Below are 22,953 nucleotides of genomic sequence, written 5' to 3' on the forward strand. Positions count from 1 at the left end.
TAGCTCGTCTCAAGAGCTTTCCAACGACTGGTCATAAGCTCGATTTGGTTAAGAATCGAGGGAGTTATGGCTGTTTTACGAAGACCTGTCTGAGCAGTGCGGGAGTTCGGCCGAACCTATGAAAGGTTCGGTCGAACCTGTTGTAGAATTTCAATTGCAATTGCTACTGCCTCGAAGGTTCGAACGAACCTCTGGAGGTTCGACCGAACCACCCATGGTTCGGTCGAACATGGGGTAGGTTTGGTCGAACCTCGTGCGTGCCCTGTTCCTACGGTTTTGCGACTTAAGTGATGTGGCTTATTTAAGATCGTAGGATTGTTTTATTTAGCCTAGCAATATATATACTCTTGTATTGTCATTGTAGAGTAAGTAATAAGGTGAAGGGGGAAAGATGTAGAGAGAGAGTGCCTCATGTAAAACCCAAACACTTAGGGTTTGAGTGTTTGAGAGGGTGAGTTTGGGGTGGGAGCTTTCATGGTGATTGAAAGCTTGTAAACTACATTGTTCTTCATCATATTGTTACTCCATAGTGGATTGGTGGGTTTTTCTCCCGGTTCTCGGGTTTCCCATGGTAAATTCTCCTTGTCTCGTTTATTGCTTGTTTTTCCGTCTTCGTTGTTGTTAATTGTCGTTAATCGCAAACTTAGCTAGCACATTCGTTAATCCCTTTCAGCCAGCAATCAAGAGATTAAAAAGGTAAGCTGAATGCCTGAATGTGTACATGAACAACAACTACACAATAAAATCCTATTTTGTCAGATCATGGAGGTATAAATATAAGTGTTCTTACTCCTAATTAACCCTTATTAACCAAACATCTTACTCTATATATACTATCCACTAGACCACTACTACTCTACTTTCAACATCACAAAGATACCGCAATTCAAAAAATTTGGAGAAAGGAGATCACAAAGAATAGCAGTTACCTTCAGCTTCAATTCCTACTAAAACTGACACTATGAAAGAAAGAAGCCAGAAGAGCAAATGCCAACTACCAGCTGCACCTTTTGTATTCTGCTTTGATGCTCCCTGTATTTTAAACAACCAACTCCAAATTACCTTCGTTTTCATCCAATTACAGATTTTAACCACTTCAAGTTTATTTGTTGTTATTTCAATGTGATCAATATCAATAGTGGCAGTTTTTGCAACTGGATTATGGCAGGTATTCATTTTATTTGAGTTCAGTTTCAGAACAAGCAGTTTTTATTAAATTTCCCAGAGAAGCCGGTATTCATTTTATTTGAATTGAGTTCAGCTTATTTGAGTTCGGCTTATTTGAGTTTAGCTTATCAATTTTATTCATTTTCAAGAATAAGAGACTAAAATGGAATGTCTGATGGACTGATGAGCTACTGCCAAAATAACCATATGCAAAAAAGCATCAGTCTGAGTTCAAGATTAATGCATAATATACAAAACACTCAACAACAGAATACTCAACAACAGAACATGCAAACTCAATCCTGAGCACCATGTCTTATACCTATTCAATTATATAAGAACAAGTCCAAGATTCCTCAAACATAATCAGCTAAAATAACCATTGCTATAAAATGCATCCACAAGGCAATTTTATGCAAAGAGTGAGCTAGAAAATATTACCTCTATTAAGCATCAAGGCCAATCTTCTCCATGACTAACCGAAGATTTTGTTCTAGGTCTTCTTGTTTCTTCTTAGACGCTTCCAATTCACCTTGCATCATATTATTTTCATTTTGTAGTTTTTCAACATTATGTTCTAGCTCAGCTCTTCCCATCTTTTCATCTTTAGACGACACCAAGTGCCCTTTGCCTAAACCTCGGGCATAACCTGAACGATGTCCAAGAACCTTCACATAAGCTTCTTCAAGAGTAAGATTATCAACCCCCTTTTCACCAATTTCTTTCTCATGCAACTCCCTTAATTCCTTGAACTTCTCCAAATACATATAAAATTCAACCAAATCAATCATCAATAGCAAGTACGGGTAATTACATTGGAGCAAGTAATCAATCATCAATAGCATAACATAAATTGCATTCATTCCTACTTGCTTCACAGTAATCAATAGTCGAACAGCGAATCGATAGCTCATACAAACAAACCAAAACAAATTACAATTATCACAATTCACGGTAATCAATAGCTCGTACAATTAAGCAATTGATTCGATAAAAAGCTGTAAAATACGATGTTGGATATTTATTTTAAAAAATATTTTTTATATTAATGAAGAATTACGTATCTAATGTAGAGTTGTGTTGTATGACTATTGAATTGTATATTTGGATAATTGTAACTTTTCATTGGTAATTGTTAATATGGATAATTGTATTATTTCATTATTAACTATTCATTAGTGATAATGGATAATTGTATCTTTTCATTACTTGCATCTTTTCATCCATGTTTCTTTGTCTATAAATAGTTGTTAGTTGTTCTGATTTATTAACATGGAATATTAGTTTTATTTACTCTCTCAAGATATACATGCATATAGTTGCGATTACTCTAATCTAGTTTGTTCGCTGGTTACTTATGATTACAATACCATTTTATAAGAAACGAAACCTGTTCTATCCTGGGAGACAATTTCTTAATAACCTTGGGTATCGTAGAGGGAGCAAAATTGTCTTAAGGACACAACGTGATTTGTTGTGCTCTGGTTATATAATTACATTTTGAATCAAGTATAAAGGTATGTGTAATGTTTAATTTGTTTTATATATTAGATATATATTATTTGGTTTTTAATACTAGTTTCGTATAGTATCTTCAACATACGAATAATCTCAAATATAACATGCAATGAGACAATACATGGAACTTTCGATTTGGGTGAGATTCGAGCAAGAGATAGAGCAAATTCGAGCAAGAGATTCGAGCAGAAGATTCGAGCAAGAGATTCGATCCGAGCAGAAAATTCGAGCAATCAATTTGGGCGTTTAGGGTTCATCATTTTTGAGAGGAGAGAGAATGAGCGTTTAGATAGAGGGCGTATTATTTTTATTACTTGTAGTACTTTCAACGAGGGCAAATTAAAATTTCACCCTCTTTGCTCTAAAATTAGAGGGCAAACTTTTGCCCTCTTTGCTCTGATATACAGGACGAAAATTAAATTTGCCCTCTTTGCTTTGAAATAGAAAGACGAAAGTAAAATTCGCCCTCTTTACTCTGTAATAAAAAGGCGATTATAATTTCGCCCTCCTTGATAGAAACTAACAAGGCAAACTACAACTCACCCTCCTTGACCGATTTATGTCACCCTCTTTGATCCTTTTTCTTGTAGTGCGAAATAATTATGTATGTGATTTTAAGATTTTCTTAAATAAAATGTTGATTGATCCTAATCTCCTTCCTATTTTAAACAATAATAACTGTAATAAAATTAAGTGGCCTCCCTAGCAATGACTCCAAAATTTGATAGGTTGTCGTACACCTGTCAAAGATAAAAATCTAACAAAATCTCCTGGCAATGCAATAGGTAAATAGGGTCGAATCCTTAGAGAGATGACAATTTAATCTAACTTCTAAGGATTGGAGAAACTAAACAATATCATGAAATTGGGATTGAAAGGTAGTTTAAACTAAAATAAGAATGCAATTAATAAAAGGTGTAGGGTTATGGTTCACCATACGTGCTTAATTCAGAATCAATCATAAAACCATCAACAATTCAATTAATCAATTATCAAGAGCAATTGCTAAGCTTACGGTCGGGTCTTAATGCTCTTAATTCAACATATGCAGTACGGTCACTAAGCTAACATAATAAGAATTGCTAATTGTAGGTAAGCCTTTAAAGTATGATCTTACGATTCAAACTCTAATCATATATATATATAGCTAAACTTTTAGCCAGACCACGAGAAAGCGACACTTGGCGTTCTAACTTTTCGCCAAGTGTCGCGCCACGTTGGACAGATTTAAATAGACTTCATAGGATAAAAAAAATAGTTTAGAATTCTATTTTCAATCAAATTTGGATAGAATTTCAGGATAAAGTTGTTAGTTTAGAGTTTTATTTTCGATAATACAAATATTTCAGATATAAAACTTGAATTATAATTTTATTCTAAAAAAAATTTAGATTATATTTCTAAAAAATTATCATATAATTTTTTTTTTATATCATAATATTTTTTGGAGCGAAAAAAGTAGTTCAAAACATAAAACATCCGTTTATAATATATATTAATCGGTTAAAATAATATACTTCACAATCTAATATAATTTTATTACTATGTAGACCTATCAATCAGGGTCAGGTTATGAGTCATCTCGGATCGTGTCACTTCAGGTTATGGGCCAAGAAATGTTCAACCCTTGCCTAAAATTTTGGGTTCGGGTCAACCCAACGGGCTTTGGACCTTTTTTTATTTAATTCACTTTTTTGATAATTTTTAATTTTATTTTTATACATGCCTACTAGATAGAAAATCGTCACAAAAGCACATCAATTGCTAACTAATTTTGTGTCAATAATATATTTTAAAATTAATAGACAACCCGGGCATTGCACGGGGCACAAAACTAATCTATCTATATACTATACTAAACAGGGTACACTAGCTCCATGGCTACCACGTGACCCTGTTTTAGGGTTTTTTTTTTTTTTTTTTTTTTTTTTGGTAAAATGTATAATTGTCAAAGATCCTATTATTAAAGATACTCTAAGATAATATCTTGACTTTTTAAATATTTTTTCTCAATTAATATTACTCATGGATTTTCAACATATATTTAGTCCATATCATTTGACTTTAGATTGCTTAATTCAAGGAGAGTATATTTTGTTATTTTGTACTCCGTACATTATATTTTAGGTTTCCTTATTAGCACACGTACAACTATATTACAGGTTATTCCTTCAACCTAATTTTTTTTCCTCCCCACATTATTCCTATGGCTACTAACACCATTCCTAATGATGTTGAAGCTAATTGTGCTCTGTTGTGAACCTCACTAATACTATTAAACTCAATTCAACCAATTATTTATCCTTAAAAATTCAACTTGAGACTATACTTGTGGGATATTACCTTTTCAAGTTTCTTCATGGATCTCACCCTGGCCTCCTCCATCCATAAATTTTGTATTTAAGTCAAGTTTATATTACGGATTAGTAAAAGATATATTTGATTATATATTAAATGTAGATTATCACTCAAATATACTAATGTGTATACATTATATATCTTATTTAAAAAATATAATACAGAGTACTACCTCCACTTTGTTAAGTGTTACATTTAAACGATCTCCAATTCACTATTTTGACCATTAATTTTTATTTTTTTTAATATAATTGTGCATTAATTTAAATTATACAAACTTGATATATTGAAAAGATATAACCAAATTTAATCTAATAAGATCAAACTTGATAATAATGTGCTTTCTAGCTTATATTTAAACAATTAGACACGTTGTGAATCGTAAATAGCTTATAAATATGTAGATTGTGTTTTCTCTAAAAAAATAAATGTAAATTGTGATACAATTATAATGACTTTACTAATTTTCTACCATATGATTTTAAGTATATCATACTTAATTTTAAAAAAATAATAATACATGCTATATATAATTCATTTGCTATAATATTTTGTTACAGAACTCCTAAACGCGAAATCTCTGAATTATTATAACAAGTTTTTAAACTTTTGCTAAACCTATAAACAAACCATTTATTCGACAACTAAAGTCACAACACACTCATGCATAACATTTACAAATTAAATTGTAAACAAAGTTGATTGATATATAATTCTCTATAAACTATAATTCTCATTTTTAAATACAAAGTTCGACACTAATTTTTACTCCATTCTTTCTATTATAACTTACACGTTAGACTTTTTTTTCACTATCTATAATATTAACATTGATTGTAGTTTATTTATTTTACTTTTTTTTTTATAAATGTAATAACTTCATATTTTATCGTTTTAAGTTGTTAAATAGATATTGATGTAAGGTTTTATAATTAAAAAGAATATAATTTTTATTGATATTTAATTACATAAAAACTAAGTCAAACTATTGCATCGACATGTATGCAAAGTTTGATTGTGTTAGTTATTCATCAATGTGGGCAGCCACCATAGGGTTACTCAATTAGTGTTATATGGGTCACTCAATTAGTGATATAGGGCTTACTTTTTTTTTTTAAGAAAAAATAGGGCTTACTTATTAGTAAGTGTTATAATGTTTACACTGTGATGAGTGTTGTAGGGGATACTTTATTTGTTAATTATTTAAGAGTTACTCATAAGTATAATAAGGGGCTACTCTAATATGTTAGTAAAATAGGGGTTAACTTGTCGGTGTTATAGGCATTACTATTTCTTTTTACAAGCAGCCACCCGGTGTGCCAGTCGCATAGAAAATGCGTTGTATATTTTATATATGTCGTCACGAGTGATATGTAAGAGTAATATGCATTTTTTTACTTCTCTTAAATCTGTGTACATATAATTTTTTTTTTCACTATTATATACTTGTATGTGCAATAAATATCAAATGATTACATATAATAATAATAATAATAATAATAATAATAATAATAATAATAATAATAATAATTAAAAAAAAGACAATGAATCAAATAATTAAGGGCAAGCCTACACATCCTTCTAAGGTCATATATAGCTAAAGGTTACAATTTTTGAAAAAAAAATTATACTAAGCAGTCACTTTTCAGATTTCTAGACGTGCAAATTTTTGGATGTGGAAGATTTAATATTTGTGTGGTGATGAGGTTGATTCATCATTTGATAAAATTTAGTATGTGATGAGACAAATTAATTTCATATTTTTTATTCTCCATGAGGAAAGAAAAATATGAGAACTAATATTTACATACATAATAAAACTACAACTTTTTGGTACAGCAGGCCATACCGTGTGGCAGGGGTTACCCGAGTTATTTTGTTAGAGGTTACCCGAGTTATTCAGTCAGGGGTTACTTGAGTCACTTGGTCAAGGGTTACTTGAGGGGTTTGGACAGGGGTTACTCGAGGGGTTCACTCGGTTTTACGGTTACTTGAGGGGTTACTCGGTCAGGGGTTACTCGAGTTACTAGGTCAAGATTATTTAAGGAGTTCAGTCAGGGGTTACATACTCCAGTAATTTGGTTAAGGGTTATTTAAGGAGTTAGTGGTAACTTGAGGGATTACTCAGTCAAGGGTTACTTGAGGGGTTCGGTCATGGATTACTCGAGGGGTTACTCGGTCATAGGTTACTTGAAGAGTTACTCGATTAGGGGTTATTTGAGGAGTTACTCGGTCAAGAGTAACTCGAGTAACCCCTGACCGAGTAACTTGAGTAACCTTGACAACTCGAGTAACCTCTGACCGAGTAACTCGAGTAACCCCTGTTGCACGGTACAACAGGCCGCATACAAAAAATTGTGATAAACATATCAAATGTCAATAAAAAGATGTGACTATATTCATGCTATATGTGAATATAAAAATTCCTATTTTTAGAAGTTACATGTTAAATTTCAAGTGTTTTAGAGGCCATAGAGAAAAAATATATGACATTATTTGTGATATACGAAATACAATATTAATACAATGATCATGTTGTTTTATAATAGAAATTATTTTTCTAAGCATATATATTGAGTTCACAAAGCTTCATATCTGGTTGGCTAGACCATGTGGCCGAGATTACTTGGTCAGGGGTTACTCGATCGGTCAGGGGTTACTTGGTCAAGGGTTATTCGATCGGTCAAGGGTCACTCAGTCAGTTTGGGGTTACTCGGTCAGGGGTTACTAGTGTTTTGGCGTGTGTCAACCGTGCCAGTCACACAGAAAAAGCGTTGTATATATTGAGTTAATGGATAAAGTTTAATCATTTTTAAAATGAGGTGGCCAATGACTCAAGTAGAAATGAAAAAAAAAATGACTTAATGTAGGGATTGATTATCAGTAGTTCATTGATTGAGTTGAATTATATTTAAAAACTTTACATTCAATTTAAGAATAAAAAAGTTGTCTTTAAAGTAGATATCATTATTTTAAGAGGTTAAAAATGCATGATTAAGACATCTATGTAAGTAAATTCATTATTACTCATTAAATCGTTTTATCTTAAAATTTTGTGAAATGAATATAAGTAATAAGATTTGTAAGCCGTGCATCGCACGGGTGCTATGCTAGTTAGTAATAATTAATCAAACGATTGATCATATTGCAAGATTAAAAATAAAACACTATCAATTAGAGAAATTAATAATAAAAATATTAATAATATCAATTAAGATTCATCATATAAATACGGGTTCCCAAACCTTAGAAGTAAACTACTCAAGCGCGAAATAAATAATTCAAACTAAATCTAATAATTCAAAATTTAAGAAAGCATAATTAAAAGAGAGAAATTAAATATCTGAATGAATAAAATTAATAAACTCAAGAACAATCCATGCATGGAGTTGTCCATGAGAAACTAGGGATAAGAGAACCAAAAATGAACATATAAAAATAATGAAAAGCGTGAACGACACAAGAATAATAATCCCTCAGAGCATTTATTATATCCTAAGTTCTAATCTAAAGATAAATAATAATTAAAATAAGATAGGAAAATAAAATAAAAAAAGACATTTTATGATTAGTCGAATTAAAGAGTTGTAGTCCACATAGGATTCCTCATCGTTTGCGAGCACACCCCACCCATCAGGCGATGGTCGGACAAGATACATAGGGAGGAGTTCGACCAGTGGGCGCTGGTTTTCCATCTCCCCAATCAGTATCTACGTCCTTAACGCACAGCATGACCATCGCCTGATGGATGGGCGATGGGTTGGCAGCTTCGCAAGGTTAACTTCGGAGGTTGTAACTCGAGATTTAGGAATCATATAGGGGCACGTAGACTATCATTGGAAAGTTCTTCAAGTCTAGTTTGCAACAACTTAAATCGTCTCAATCCGATGTGTATATCAAAAGCTATGGTCGAAACAGTTCACAAGGTTCGATTTTTGCCTCATTGTTCATTACTGTTTTGCTTCATTCTTAACTCAAATTAATTCGGAAAGGCACATATAGTGACCCCTTTTGGATGGTATGTTCATTTTTCATGTACACGCTAATCAAAATCGACATCCATTAGCATTATAGAATATTCGATTAACAAACTTAATTCATAGGCTTCCATCAAAACATTATTTGAATCAACTCCAAACACTTCAAAAGCTTCCAAATGACTATGAAATAACCTGAAACATTAAGAAAAACACAAACAGAAAGTAATATAGTGATATATGATGACTTATGCAAATATGACCCTAAAAACGACCAAAAAGACTAAAAAAACAGGCTACAAAACTAGCATAAACGGGTATTTGTTCTTTATAGTGATCTTATTCATCAACTCCCTACAATCAATACATAGCTCATACTTCCATCTTTCTTCTTAACAAACAATACTAGAGCTCCCCCAATAATGGGGCACCCCAAGGCGATGCATTTGGTATTATGCACCCTTTTTTCTAAACAAAATCCTAAAATTGCTCCTTTAATTCACTCATCTCTATAGGTGTCATTCGATATTGCGCCTTGGAAACGGGTGCTATTCCAAGAACCAAAATCTATGGTAAAATCTATCACTCTTTTGGGTGACATGCCTGAATCTCCTTAGGAAATACATCTAGGAATTCATTTACTACTTGATGTTCTCAGGCCTAGATGACTCTTCATTATCCAAATTCCTCACATTGCATAAATAAATTGAATTGGATGCCCCTTCTTAACGTTTTTAGTCAACTTCATCATAGAAATGATCCTGAATTTAGGTCTCCCATACCTGCAATGAATAGTAATTCACCTCTAGAAGTTCTCAAATAATTTTCTACTACGAATCTCGGCACTGTACTTGCACAACTAATTCATTCCCAAAATGATATCAAGGTCTTTCATCTCAAATTCAATCAGATTCGATAAGAACTCTCACTACAGGTAATGAAACACACACAGTTGTTAGGGGCCTTTAATCATTGCATAAGTTAGCTCTAATGTAGTGATGACCTAGAGTCATCGTATCCGCTTGTGTTGCATTAGGCCTAATGCGACGGTTAAGTGGTCTAATGCAATGATACATTAAGCTAAAGACAACGGTATAGTGGTCTGTTGCATTAGCTACTAGCTATTGCAACATCGTTTTGCAATAATAATAATAATACCTCCGTTAAATGTAGGGATGTCAGTGGGGCGGGTCAAGTAGGAGACCCGCCCCATCCCCGCCCCGTGGGGTGGGGGATGGGTCTTTGTTTGGCGGGTGGTGGGGCAGTGATGGAAAAAAAAAACCATACCCACCATGGGTGATGGGTAGGGGGTGGATTTTAAGTTGTACCCGCCCATCCCCGCCCTACACGCCCCACTTTATACCCGCCTCATCCCCACCTCATACCCACATCTATATATCTTTAAAAACAAAATTATATACGTTTATACTATTTTATAAAATAATTACGTGAAATAAAATATTTATTATAATATTTTGTACTACACTTATATTATAAACAAAAACGTGCGTAATATTAAGAATGTTTTTTTTAATTATTGTAATCCGTATTAATATGTCGGATTGTGAATTTGAGAGGCAGAGATTAGGTGTGTCTTGGGTGGGGATTAGGCGGGTCTTTGGTGGGGATTAAATGGGGGTGGATATCCAAGTGGGGGTGGGGCGGGGATGGTTTTAAAATTGTACTGCCGGGGCGGGGATGGGGATGAATTTTAGACCCGTCGCGGGGATAGGGATGAAAATGTTACGTGGGGATGGGGATGGGAAGGCGAACATCCCCTCCGCCCCGCCCCGCCCCATTGACATCCCTAGTTAAATGTTATGGGTAACTTTGGGGGTATTATTTGTGAAATATAAAATATTCTAAAGTTGCACATAACATTTAACGAAGGTAGTAATAATAATAATAATAATCTCATTAGGCAACAACCAAAAAAAAAAAAAAAAAAAAAGGTTTAAAAAAAAATTAAAAAAAAAACCTTATACATTATTATTATTATTATTATTATTATTATTATTATTAGACACGTTAAGTGGTGATGAAACTCAATTTTTGGATTTTTTTTTTATTATTATTATTATTTTTTAATAAAAGTTTTAGATTTTTTAGTGTTATAATCAAATCAAATTTTGATAATTTTACGGTGTTATAAGCCAAAAAATTAACTAAGCTCTAATGTGATGAGTTTGGAGTATAAATCTCGATTTGGGGATAAACTCATCCTAATATCGTTCTCAACAAGTGGACCATGAGAATTGTGCACCCGAGTCGAACTAGAAATCCACTACCATTCTCCCACCAAACAAAAGGCTACGTATACGGTATACTCCAAATCTTCTTCTCACTTTTTAATCCCCAATAACAACTTTACAAGCAACCAACCCACCAATCCTCCTTTTTCTTCTGTGCGCCAAACAATGGGAGTCGCCGTTAACACCACCGTCGACGACGCCGCAATCTCCCTCCTCCACCACCCCAACTCCGGCGAAGAAGCCCCCAAAAACATCCCAAAAGACTCCTTTCACTTCGCATACATCATCTACTTTACTCTCGGAACTGGGTTTTTACTCCCATGGAATGCCTTCATCACAGCCGTCGATTACTTCGACTACCTCTACCCTGATCAGAGCGTTGACCGCATCTTCGCCGTTGCTTACATGCTTACAGGACTTTTCTCTCTCCTAGTCATCATCTTCTCTTTGAGGAAATCCGATGCATTTGTACGGATCAATATGGGTTTGGGCCTCTTTGTTGTGGCCCTGTTTGTGGTGCCATTAATGGATGTGTTCTATATTAAGGGCCGAAGTGGGCTTTATGATGGGTTTTATGTGACTGTTGGTGTTTTGTGCTTAGCGGGCTTGGCTGATGCTTTGGTCCAAGGTGGGCTTATTGGGTCCGCCGGTGAGTTGCCGGAGAGATATATGCAGGCTGTTGTTGCTGGAACTGCTGCTTCAGGTTTGTGTTTTTTTTTATTGACTTTTATGTTTTTGGGGGTGGTTAAAGTTTTAATTTTTTTTTGGGTGTTTTGATGATTTGGGGATCAATTTGGAAATGGGATTTTGTTTGTTTCATGAATTACCTCTATTTTGTTTAATTTGGTTAATTTTGATCATTTTCTCGGTGGATTTGCTGAGAATTGAGAACTTTTTGGTTTGGAGTATAGTCTCAATGTATTGATGATTTGTATTAGGTTTGACTTTGATGGATGAAATTGGAAATGTTTCTTAGTTTGAAGGATGAAATTGGAATTGGGTATAAGTTTTGAGAGATGAAATTGGAAATGAATTGAGTTTGATTGACTTGTGAAGTTGTGATGTTTTGAGGGATGAGATTGGAAATAGGTTAATTAACTTACCTTTTTAGGGATAGATTTTATGTGGATTTTCAGCTGTGTGGATTGTTTTGTTGAGAAATTTGTCTGCTAGTTTAGTATGATACTTATTGCCATTTAAGGCTGGGTTCTAGAATTTGATTGGATTAATGTTGTCAAAGTAATTGGAAGCTTTACTTTGGAAGTAGCAAATAGATGAGGTTAAGAAATACTGGTGTTGAATTTTGTTCCTATGCTCAATGCCTCTATCTTGGAATTTAGCTGATTTTGTTTTAAAAGGAGCTATGGTTTATTGGTTTTTGTGCAGTGTGAAGCAAATGACCAATTGAAGTGGTGGTGATTGCTAAATGTTGCTTTAGATGGTTATAAAGCTATTTAGTTGTTTGTCGTTAGGCCTAAAATGTATGATCAGGATGTTGATATCATGTACATGTTTTAAGGTAAAAAACTAAAAATATTTAAATTTATCTGTAAAATTATATTTTGGCTCCATAGGCTATAAACATAGTTTGTGCATTCGCTCCTGTCTCCAATATTTACAAGTCACAAACGAGCGGAATTGGATCAACTATGAGTGATTTGATGGTTTATCAACTTTTAAGAAATGGGAAGGGGAGGCATAGCTGCAAGGCACATTGCTGACAAGCTACATTGATGGATATAAGTAATTAATTAGGAAAGCTAACTAGCTAAGCTTGAATTCTGTAGAATCCCTTAAGAAAGAGCATCGGCATGAGTTGCAACTAGGATTTAGCATTCATCTTTTGATGATGACAAGTTCCCAGTGCTGTCTACTTAATCATTAAGACATAAATCAACTTGTTACGTTGCATGCTTTCCAAAAATGGGCATTGCAGTGGAAGTCTATGCTCATATTAGATTCACCTGTGCTCTCTTTTCTGAATGATTGCTGAACTAAGTTGCATTTCCTTATTAACTGCAGGTGTCCTTGTTTCTTTTATTAGAATCTTTACAAAAGCAGTATATCCACAAAATATCGATGGTTTGAGGGACAGTGCAATCTTATACTTCATTTTCGGGATTGTACTTATGATCATCTGTGTCGTCTTTTATAATGTGGCACATAGACTTCCAGTGATCAAATACTACAATGAGCTTAAGTTGCAGGCTGTAAATGAGGCAAACAAAGAGAAGGATTCTTTATCTGGTCCTGTTTGGGAAATTATGGGAAGAATCAAATGGCATGGAATTGGGATTATAGTCATATATGTTGTGACTCTTTCCATATTTCCAGGCTTCATTACTGAAGATGTCCATTCAACTTTTCTTGGGGATTGGTACCCAATTCTCCTCATCACTGCCTACAATGTTTTCGATTTAGTGGGCAAGGCGATTACTTCTTTCTATCTCCTTGAAAATGCAAATGCTGCCATTGGTGCGTGTTTTGCTCGGTTGCTGTTTTATCCTCTCTTTTTGGGATGCTTGCATGGTCCTCAATTTTTTAGAACTGAGATTCCTGTGACAGTGCTGACATGTCTGTTGGGATTGACAAATGGCTATCTTACTAGTGTTCTGATGATTTTGGCTCCCAAAACTGTCCAACTTCAACACTCAGAAACAGCAGGGACTTTGGTCGTGCTGTTCTTAATAGTTGGCTTGGCTTCTGGCTCAATTGTGTCTTGGTTTTGGGTCATCTGATCCAATAGCATTGTGTTTTACCTGACGCTGTGTAATCTGCTGGTATGTGTCAGCTTAAATTATAATTTAGATATCCATCGTCAACCCTTGTGCAGTTGGAAATGGAGGGGGGGTGAATGATCCTAGCTTATTTCATGCCTGATCCCGTCATGATGGGGTAACTCAGGGATGTAATTGTTCAAATTGTAAAGCTCTGTAAGATATGTTTCTTTACATTCTTAAAAGTGTAACTTTCATTCAGTTCTGCATATTATGAAAATTATTTTCTTGTATATGTGTCCGTCCTCACTGTTTTATCCCTTTTGTGGTTAGTAGTAGAACTAGAACCTTCATCTTTTCTTGTTATGAAATGTTTCACTTGGCTAAATTAAATATGAATATCTAGCTCCATAAGAGATGATTGTAAACCAAAAAAAAACGCACATACTCTGTCCGATGCTGCTATGCCTAAAAGGTGATCCAAGGTTGTCACCTTAAGTGCATGTTTGGCTCAATTACTGTAAAAGGTCTGTACAATGTAAGTGCCATCTCAAATAACTCTTGAGATTAATGTGATGGTGCTGAATTGAATAGCTATTGTACTCATCTGTGCTTGGTTTTGACTACTGAAACCATCCAACATCTATACCAAGAAACTGCAGGTATTTTGATTATGGCTTTCTAATTTGTTCATTTCCCCACTGGTTAAACAGTGCCTTGGTTTTGGATGGTTTGATCTGATAGCAATTTGTTCTAGTTTTCGTTTTTGATGACCTGCTGCACTATTCTCATATTAAAACTCATTAACCTGCTGATATTCTAATTATAAAGATCAAAGTAACAAGATTCAAATCTCCTTTTCCCTATTCTTGACAGAATGTTATTCCCAGTCTCCTCTTTTGTCAGATAATACTACACCAAGTGATTCTGAAAGTAATTGACAGACGTGTTAAAGCCATGAAGGCGTTCCACGGGAGAAGGCAACCTGTTCCTAGAAGGTAACCCCTTCTCACGGTGTTGTGCTCATTTTAAAAAAAAATTCCCATAAATTACAATATTTTTTTTATTTTTATATACATTAGCATAATCTATACTCCGTAATTGAAGGACCACATTTTTAGCTTTCTTGTAATTGCCCCTCCAAAGAAGTCCAATAATTGGTTCATTTAAATATTTAAAGATATTCCTTTACCGTCACCTCCTTGCATCACTAGTTTCTAAATTAGTCCATTTAATAATATGAATATTTTCTATGACCAAATCATAAGTAAACGTTATTCTATTTTTCTGTTTTTATTTTGATTCATTCTTTTCAATGTAGTAACTGCAGATCTGCACACCTTAATATTTCCAATGTTATAAATCATTGAGTCCAAAGTATTTTCTTGTATATTGTCAAAAAAATGGCAGGCAATGAAGCTACAATATCTCTTCTCCATCTCTCCGGAGACTCAGAGATCATCAACAAGAAGATCCCAAAAGACTCTTTTAACTTGGCATACATTATCTACTTCATTCTAGGAATAGGTTACCTTCTTCCATGGAACGCCTTCATCACGGCTGTTGATTACTTCCAGTATCTATATCCTGACCGTAGTGTTGACCGAACCTTTTCTGTAGTTTCTCAGCTAGTGATGCTCTTCACTGTCCTCCTCATCTTTTGCTTTCGCAAGTCCCATGCCTATGTCCGCGTCAATTTGGGCTTGGGACTTTTCTTGTTGGCCCTCTTGGTGGTTCCTCTTATGGATGTTTTCTATATTATGGGCCAAAGTGGGCTGTATATTGGGTATTATATCACTGTTGGGGCCGTTGGCCTCTCCGCCATGGCTAATGGCTTTGTCCAAGCTAGCCTTATTGGGTCTGCTGGAGAGTTGCCAGACCGCTATATGCAGGCTCTTTTTTCTGGTACTGGTGCCTCAGGTAACTTTGGCTTCTTTATTTTTGTTGCTCAGTTTTGGTTCTATTTCATGTTGGTGGTGGCAGGTGCTTATAAGGTTTAAATTGGAAACGGGTATCATTTGACTTTAATTGGTATAAATTTGCATATATCTCTTTAGGTGTACTTGTTTCATCTCTAAGGATCTTTACTAAAGCCATTTACCCACAAGATACCCACGGCTTGAGGAGTAGTGCAATCCTGTACTTTGTCGTTGGAATCATCCTTATGATCATCTGTATCATCTTGTATAACATGGTGCATAGACTCCCTGTTATCAAGTACTACAATGAGCTCAGAGCACAGGCTGCTGCAAGTGAGGAGAAACATGGTCAGGAAGGTTCTCTATCTGGTCCAGTTTGGGAAATAATGGTAAAAATCAAATTGTATGGAATTGGGATTGTCATCATGTATGTTGTCACCCTATCTATATTTCCAGGATTCATTACTGAAGACGTGCATTCTGAGTTACTTGGAAATTGGTTTGGCATTCTCCTCATCACCAGCTTCAACGTGTTTGATTTAGTCGGCAAGTCTATGACTTCTGTATATCCAGTACAAAATGGCAATGTTGCCATTGCTGCATGTTTTGCTAGGCTGCTGTTTTATCCGCTGTATTTGGGGTGCTTATATGGTCCTCAAGTCTTCCGAACAGAGATTCCTGTGACACTGCTGACTTGTCTGTTGGGGTTAACCAACGGTTATTTTACAAGTTGCATTATGATTTTGGTTCCCAAATCAGTCCAACTTCGGAATGCAGAAACAGCAGGGATTTTGATTGCTCTGTTCTTAATAGTTGGCTTGGCAGTTGGCTCAATTGTGTCTTGGTTTTGGGTCATCTGACCTGAAAAGTTGTGAAGCCTTGCCCTGAATTTGGTACAACCAACTGTAGTACATTTTCTTTGTATGTTCGATATCATGCCTGATTTCTGATGAGAAACGCAGGATGAAAGAATTAGGGGTAATTTGTAAAATTTCTGTAAGAAATGTTTTCTTACATGTTAGTAAACCTTAAGTTTAAAAGCCTCTCATTATTAGAGATTGTAATTTCAAATGCCTTAGATCTCTTTTGATTGTTTTTCCTTCCATATGGATTATAATTTACAACCACTATATAATGAACTGGCCTTGCTCTTGGAACACCATGTGATAGAATTTCAACTTTGTTAGGAACAGTTCGTGCTGAACTGTGAACTACTTATTACAAACACGTCTTGGGAATGAAACAGCCACAATCTAGTAAGATTTTGTACTCCTTATGCATTTTGCATTGAATTTTTTGCAGTTAGTTCATTAACTAAAACTGTATATTTCACCATGACAGGATTTCAGAACATCCATTCTAGAAAGCTACTCACGAGTTCTGGAGTGTTTGGCCTATAACATTGTAGCTGGCATGCATGATTTGTTACATTTTGATGACTTGAGCACACTGATAAGCTGTCCTCAGCAGGTAATGCGAGTGCCATGGCTTGTTACATTTTGAAGACTTGAGCGCACTGACAAGCTGTCCTCAGCAGCTAATGCGAGTGCCATGGCTCACTAGGTTTCAACACAACACTCAGTGACTCCCTCGTGAACACCTTAAGGATCAGAATATATAGTGCTCCAAGCTTCTCATCTTTACCATACAGCCCAGGAAGTGGGGTACGGTAATGACTTAACTCTTTTTGTTAATTGTGAGATTAGCTATTTAAATACTACGGAGTAGTTTGTTTATTTGCTAGAGATAGTGATTATATAAGATACTAAAAGTGAATCTTAGACAATACTCCGTACAATACTTAATAACGGGGCATTTTGTTAAATTTATCAACTTGATTGAGAAATTTATGTGACTTATCCATAACCCCAGAGAGAAATACTACTAAAACTCTTTATGTAGCTGAACAATACATACTGATACTCTTTTTATATAGATTTCCTACCGCAATTTTAAAGGGCCTTGCTTGCTAACTTAGGCTGGGTAGACCTGTGAGAAGTTTCCCCCTAATTGGGCCTTCTCCTTACCTACTTTAAAAAATAAAATAAATAAATAAAATTAAGTTGGATTTTTAAATATCTTAACACACATTTATTTGTGACTCAAAAACTCACAGCTAATTGAAAAGATGGAAGCCAAAGAAGGAGCCACTGTCTCTCTTCTCCACCACACCACACATACAAACAATGGCGACAATGTCATAACCAATCATGACTCCTTCAATTTAGCCTATATAATCTACTTCATACTAGGAACAGGTATGCTACTCCCTTGGAACGCCTTCATCACAGCTGTAGACTACTTCAACTACCTCTACCCTGATCGTAGCATTGATCGAATCTTTGCTGTAGTTTACCAGTCTGTGTCTCTTCTCTGTCTCCTCCTCATCGTTTTCTGCTTCCGCAAGTTCCATGCCTATGTTCGTATCAACATTGACTTGGGCCTCTTCTTAATAGCCCTCCTTGTGGTGCCTCTGATGGATTGGTTTTACATTAAGGGACAAAGTGGACGCTACGATGGATTTTACGTGACTGTTGGGGCTGTGGGCCTCTCCGGTGTCGCCAATGCGCTTGTTCAAGGTAGTATTATTGGTTCTGCTGCTGAGTTGCCTGACCGCTACATGCAGGCTGTTGTTGCTGGTACTTCTGCCTCAGGTAATGGCAGCTTTCAGTTTTCAAGTATTTGTGATTCAGAATTGTGCACTGCTTATCTTTTCATTTAAATCTTGTGGTTATTTCTATTATAATGACTCAATTATGATATAATACTCATACCAATTCTATCAGTAGGCCCTAAAAAATTCATTAGAGGTTGTCACTTGTCAGTTTGTTGCTCTACACCTTACAGTAATTAATGCTCGCTTGGTTTTTTGTTTTTTTATTTTTTGAATGGATAATGCTTGTTTGTTTTATTGTTCTTCATTCGTTTATTTTATTTTATTATTTTTTCTAGTGTCCTTACAAAAGATTTCAAATAGAATGAACAAAAAAAAAAAAAAACAGAGGGAGTACTGCATGTAGGCTATGTAGCAGCCTACATATACGAGTGTATTGACAAATGCTGTTCTTCCATCAGGCATCATCGTACCCTTCACGCAGTCGCGCACACACTAGTGAACACACTATGTTAGAAGCTCCTAGGTGCATCTAATAATAATGTTTTGCGAGCTTAATTTTAAGTCTAACAATATGTAGGGTATAAACTAGTCCTAAATCTAAAAAAAATAGTTTTAAAACTTTTTTTTTCCTCCATTTGATCCCTTACAACATGAAAGTTGAGAGCAGTGAAGCGAAGGAGAAGATCAAGGACTCAAGGAGGAATGTGAGGCATAATAAGGAATTTATTCTTACAAAAGTAAAATGTTAATTATTGGGAAAAACTATTTAAATTCAATCTAAAGCAATTTTTTCATGCCTTTGAACCTAAATGGGAATATTAAGCTTTCCTGGAAAAGAATGCATTTTTCCCAACTAAAGATAGCCTCTAATTATGTGGATGGAAAGAACATATGCTCTCTAGCTTCTTTTTTTTTTTTTTTTTTTTTTTTTTTTTTTTTTTTGTGGTTTTCCTTTAAATGTTACAGTACAAGTTCGAGTAGGAGTTTTAACGTCGTCTTATACGTATGTTTTATTAACTGTAGGTGTCCTCGTTTCGTTCACGAGAATCTTTACCAAAGCCGTATATCCTCAAGGCAGCAACGATGGGTTAAGAAACAGTGCCATCCTTTACTTCATCGTCGCAATTTTGTTTATGATAATATGTTTTACCTTATACAATGTGGTAAGTAGACTTCCTGTTATTAAACACCAGAACAAGAAGCTTCAAAATGAGCCAAAACTCATTCAGGAGGAATCTTCTTTGTCTGCCCCATTTGGGAAATCATACAGAAAATCAGATGGTATGGTTTCGGGATCACCCTTATATATACTGTCACCATGTCGATTTTTCCAGGGTCTGTTACTGAAGACGTGCATTCGACAGTTCTTGGGGATTGGTACGCGATTTTGTTAATCACTTGTTTCAATGTTTTCGACTTGATTGGCAAATCTTTGACTGCTGTGTATCTTCTTGACAACGCAAACATCGCCTTGGGTGCAAGCTTCACGCGACTGTTGTTTTATCCACTGTACTTGGGATGTTTAAATGGTCCTCAGTTCTTCCGAACTGAGATACCTGTAATAAGCTTGACATCGTTGTTGGGGCTTACTGCTGGATACTTTGCGAGCGTGCTCATGATTTTGACTCCCAAAATGGTACAGCCTCATCATTCTGAAACAGCTGGGATTTTGGTTGTTGTGTTATTGATTCTCGGCTTAGCTATTGGCTCAATATTTTCTTGGTTTTGGGTTATTTGATACAAGTACTACAACATTCAAAATTAAAGGTAACAAGGGCTCTTTTTTTTGTGTAATTTATGTACATAATCAATGTTTGTTATGATGCAGAGTAATTAATGTATAGATTGTTGTATACCTTCACTTTCTGAAATTAGTTGTCACGTATCTAGCTAATACGGACACTTCAAATTACACTTTGTTCGGACAATACAAAAACAGTACTAGCATAGCAAAACCAAGATTTTTACACCAAGAGTTATGTATTTAAAAAAGACTTTTCATTTATATAAATGTAGTAACAACAATTACAATTTACATTACATCAATTGCTGATAAATGTATGCAAGTATGCTATGGAAACTATAAAATGAGCTTCACGAAAAAAGATGGAAACTCATACACTGGGATTAGCTCTCAAAAATTTGAGCTAATCTCTTAACATATGATTTACAATATCATCAAATAGTATGTATATATATCTACAAATTAAAATGAAGTGTATGTATGCATCAGGCTCTAAGTTTACCACACATGAATAAAATTTTCGTGTGATAAACCACGAGGCATGGAGCGAGCTGAGCTTCTTTCTGAGAACTCGTGTAGAATGCTGATGAGCGAGCTGATCTTCTTGCTAATCCTCGAAGTTCCCCCGGCGTAAAGGGAGTACAAAGCTCCCATTAGAGAAGTGTTCATCACTAAAATTTCGACCACGTCTCTCCCACAATTTATACACATTACAAGCAACAGTGACACACAATTCTCCTTTCCAAGTCTAGAAGAATCAGAATAAGGTGAGCACATTAACCTTATGACAACATCTAAGGCCTCAGCGCGAAAGATTGCCTTAGCTCCATGGGGCTTTTCAGCCAAAGATGTAAGCACTGCCAAGAAATCAACAATAAGATCATCGCTAATTTCCATAGAGCCTACGAGGCTCACTAGAAGAGGCACAAGTTTAGCCTCGAGCACCTTGTTATGGTTGCTAGGGAGCATTAGAAGACTAAAGATGGAGACTAAGGCGTTCTTCCTGCCTTGATCACCACCATTTCGGATCAATTCCATTAAAGAAGGAATTGCATCCGGGTTGTTTCCAATCAATCCTCGGTATTCTTCTACCGAGGATAGATAAAACAAGGTGGCAGCTGCATGCTGCCTAGCCTCCATCTTAATCCCATTCTTAAGCACCCTAACGACCAAAATCAAGCCCCCATTGTTAACAATGACGGGCTTGATTTCAGGGTGCTTAGAGAGATTCAACAAGGCTCCCATGGAATTTTCTTGGGCAATTGAGTCTTTAGATAAAAGTAGATTCAACAAGTATGAAATCGCCCCGGATTCCATGAAGCATGCCCTGTTGAATACACTCCTTTTAGTAAGTAGCCTAATCTCATAGGCTGCCTTACTTTTCTCTCCTATTGTTCCCATTGCTAGCTTAAGTGACAAAAAATCAGCCACCATTTTAGTAGCTTCCTCGATAGCTAAAACCGCCACGTCGTTAGCGCTACTCTTCTTGCTTGCACCCTTATCTTTAGGAATGGGGAAAGTCTCCCCATTTTCTAAACAATATTTCTTGATGACCTCCTTAAGAGCCAAGTTAGGCACCAAATCTAAGTTTTGAACCCTTTGACCTGTTTTCGGGCAAACCGGGTTTCTTGCTTTGAACCACTTCACAATGTTGACCCTATCATACGTTTGACCCGTTAAGATCGTAACCGGATCCTCCATGATCTCTAGTGATATTGGGCACTTGAGATCATCCGGGTTCAAGCAACCGATGTTGTATTCAAATTTTGTGTTCTCAACTCTTCTAGCATCAAAATTAATGTGATCAAAGAACACACAACGGCAATAAACCATGAGACCCATCAACCTAGCAGCGGGACCCGACCCAAACCCAATTTCCTCTTCGAGAAACTTAACTTGGTCATTACACTCTGCCCACTTCTTGATACCCAAGTAATTCAAAACCCACCGAAGCTCACTCGGGTCGGGTATTACCCGACCCTCAAACCGGTATAATGCCGATTTTACAAGATTCGAAGCCCAAACATCCTCTCTTTGGGCGTCAAAGTGGGCCTGCTTAACTTTCTGGATCAAAAACAACCCCAACTCCTTCACTTCATCATCACAAGCACCAACAACGTCCAAGGGGAGATCATCCAAGGAAGCAGCCACAGCCTCATAAACAGCCCGAAAGTGCCGCCCCACAGAGTTCGACTTCATGAGCATCCACACACGCGCGTCTTGGCGCGTGCAGTCTTGCAACAGAAATTCAAGCTTCTGAAGAGCCACGTGGAGGTCCAACAAAGGCAAAATGACTAATTTCCTCATCATATCAAACCCTCCAGCATCTCTTACGCCTTGTAAGAAAAGCTGAAGAACTTGGATCAAGCGAAGGGCATTCTTGACATTCCGCTTGTTGGAGGTGAAGGTAAAGTGAGGAGGTTTAAAGTTGGAGATTTTTTTGGATAGAGAAAGTAAAGAGTTGACAAGGGTAGTTTGGGAAATTGACTCGCATGGTTTTACTGCCGGAAAATACAATGTCCGGCGAGTAGACTCATTTAAGTTATATATCATTTGAGAGGGTTGTATTGCTTCACGGCACAATCGTTGTATGTGATAAAGTTGAGAGTGTTGTACTGTTTAGTGGTGCAACCGTTGTATACGATAAATTTGAAAGGGTTGTATTGTTGTATGTGATAAATCCT

General features: G+C 35.8%; 2 protein-coding genes and 2 pseudogenes across 3 annotated transcripts; 3 read left to right on the forward strand and 1 right to left on the reverse strand.

The window, feature by feature from the left end:
* The first annotated feature begins 11,316 nt into the window (after positions 1-11,316).
* Positions 11,317-14,282, forward strand: LOC145582836 (equilibrative nucleotide transporter 1-like). The gene is made up of 2 exons (XM_081639864.1): positions 11,317-11,975; positions 13,295-14,282. Exons 1-2 carry the CDS (start codon positions 11,438-11,440, stop codon positions 14,008-14,010), a joined length of 1,254 nt encoding a protein of 417 aa, XP_081495990.1. The 5' UTR covers positions 11,317-11,437; the 3' UTR covers positions 14,011-14,282.
* Positions 14,283-15,327: 1,045 nt separating this feature from the next.
* Positions 15,328-17,135, forward strand: LOC145581745 (equilibrative nucleotide transporter 1-like). Its single transcript, XM_081638776.1, has 2 exons — positions 15,328-15,909; positions 16,047-17,135. Exons 1-2 carry the CDS (start codon positions 15,393-15,395, stop codon positions 16,766-16,768), a joined length of 1,239 nt encoding a protein of 412 aa, XP_081494902.1. The 5' UTR covers positions 15,328-15,392; the 3' UTR covers positions 16,769-17,135.
* Positions 17,136-18,036: 901 nt separating this feature from the next.
* On the forward strand, positions 18,037-20,512 carry LOC145581746 (equilibrative nucleotide transporter 1-like; annotated as a pseudogene). Its single transcript, XR_014099674.1, has 2 exons — positions 18,037-18,562; positions 19,549-20,512. The product of XR_014099674.1 is annotated as an equilibrative nucleotide transporter 1-like (transcript).
* Positions 20,513-20,767: 255 nt separating this feature from the next.
* Positions 20,768-22,822, reverse strand: LOC145581747 (U-box domain-containing protein 19 pseudogene; annotated as a pseudogene).
* Between the last annotated feature and the right edge of the window lie 131 nt (positions 22,823-22,953).

This window comes from Chenopodium album, chromosome 15 (genome assembly GCF_948465745.1).
Source record: "Chenopodium album chromosome 15, dcCheAlbu1.1, whole genome shotgun sequence".
NCBI classification, from domain to species: Eukaryota; Viridiplantae; Streptophyta; class Magnoliopsida; order Caryophyllales; family Amaranthaceae; genus Chenopodium; species Chenopodium album.

Bases quoted from the DNA above. Each gene is read 5' to 3' on its own strand.
- LOC145582836 (XM_081639864.1), top strand. From the start codon at position 11,438: ATGGGAGTCGCCGTTAACACCACCGTCGACGACGCCGCAATCTCCCTC. The intron at 11,976-13,294 runs GTTTGTGTTTTT...TATTAACTGCAG, and splicing joins TGCTGGAACTGCTGCTTCAG to GTGTCCTTGTTTCTTTTATT.
- LOC145581745 (XM_081638776.1), top strand. From the start codon at position 15,393: ATGGCAGGCAATGAAGCTACAATATCTCTTCTCCATCTCTCCGGAGAC. The intron at 15,910-16,046 runs GTAACTTTGGCT...ATATCTCTTTAG, and splicing joins TTCTGGTACTGGTGCCTCAG to GTGTACTTGTTTCATCTCTA.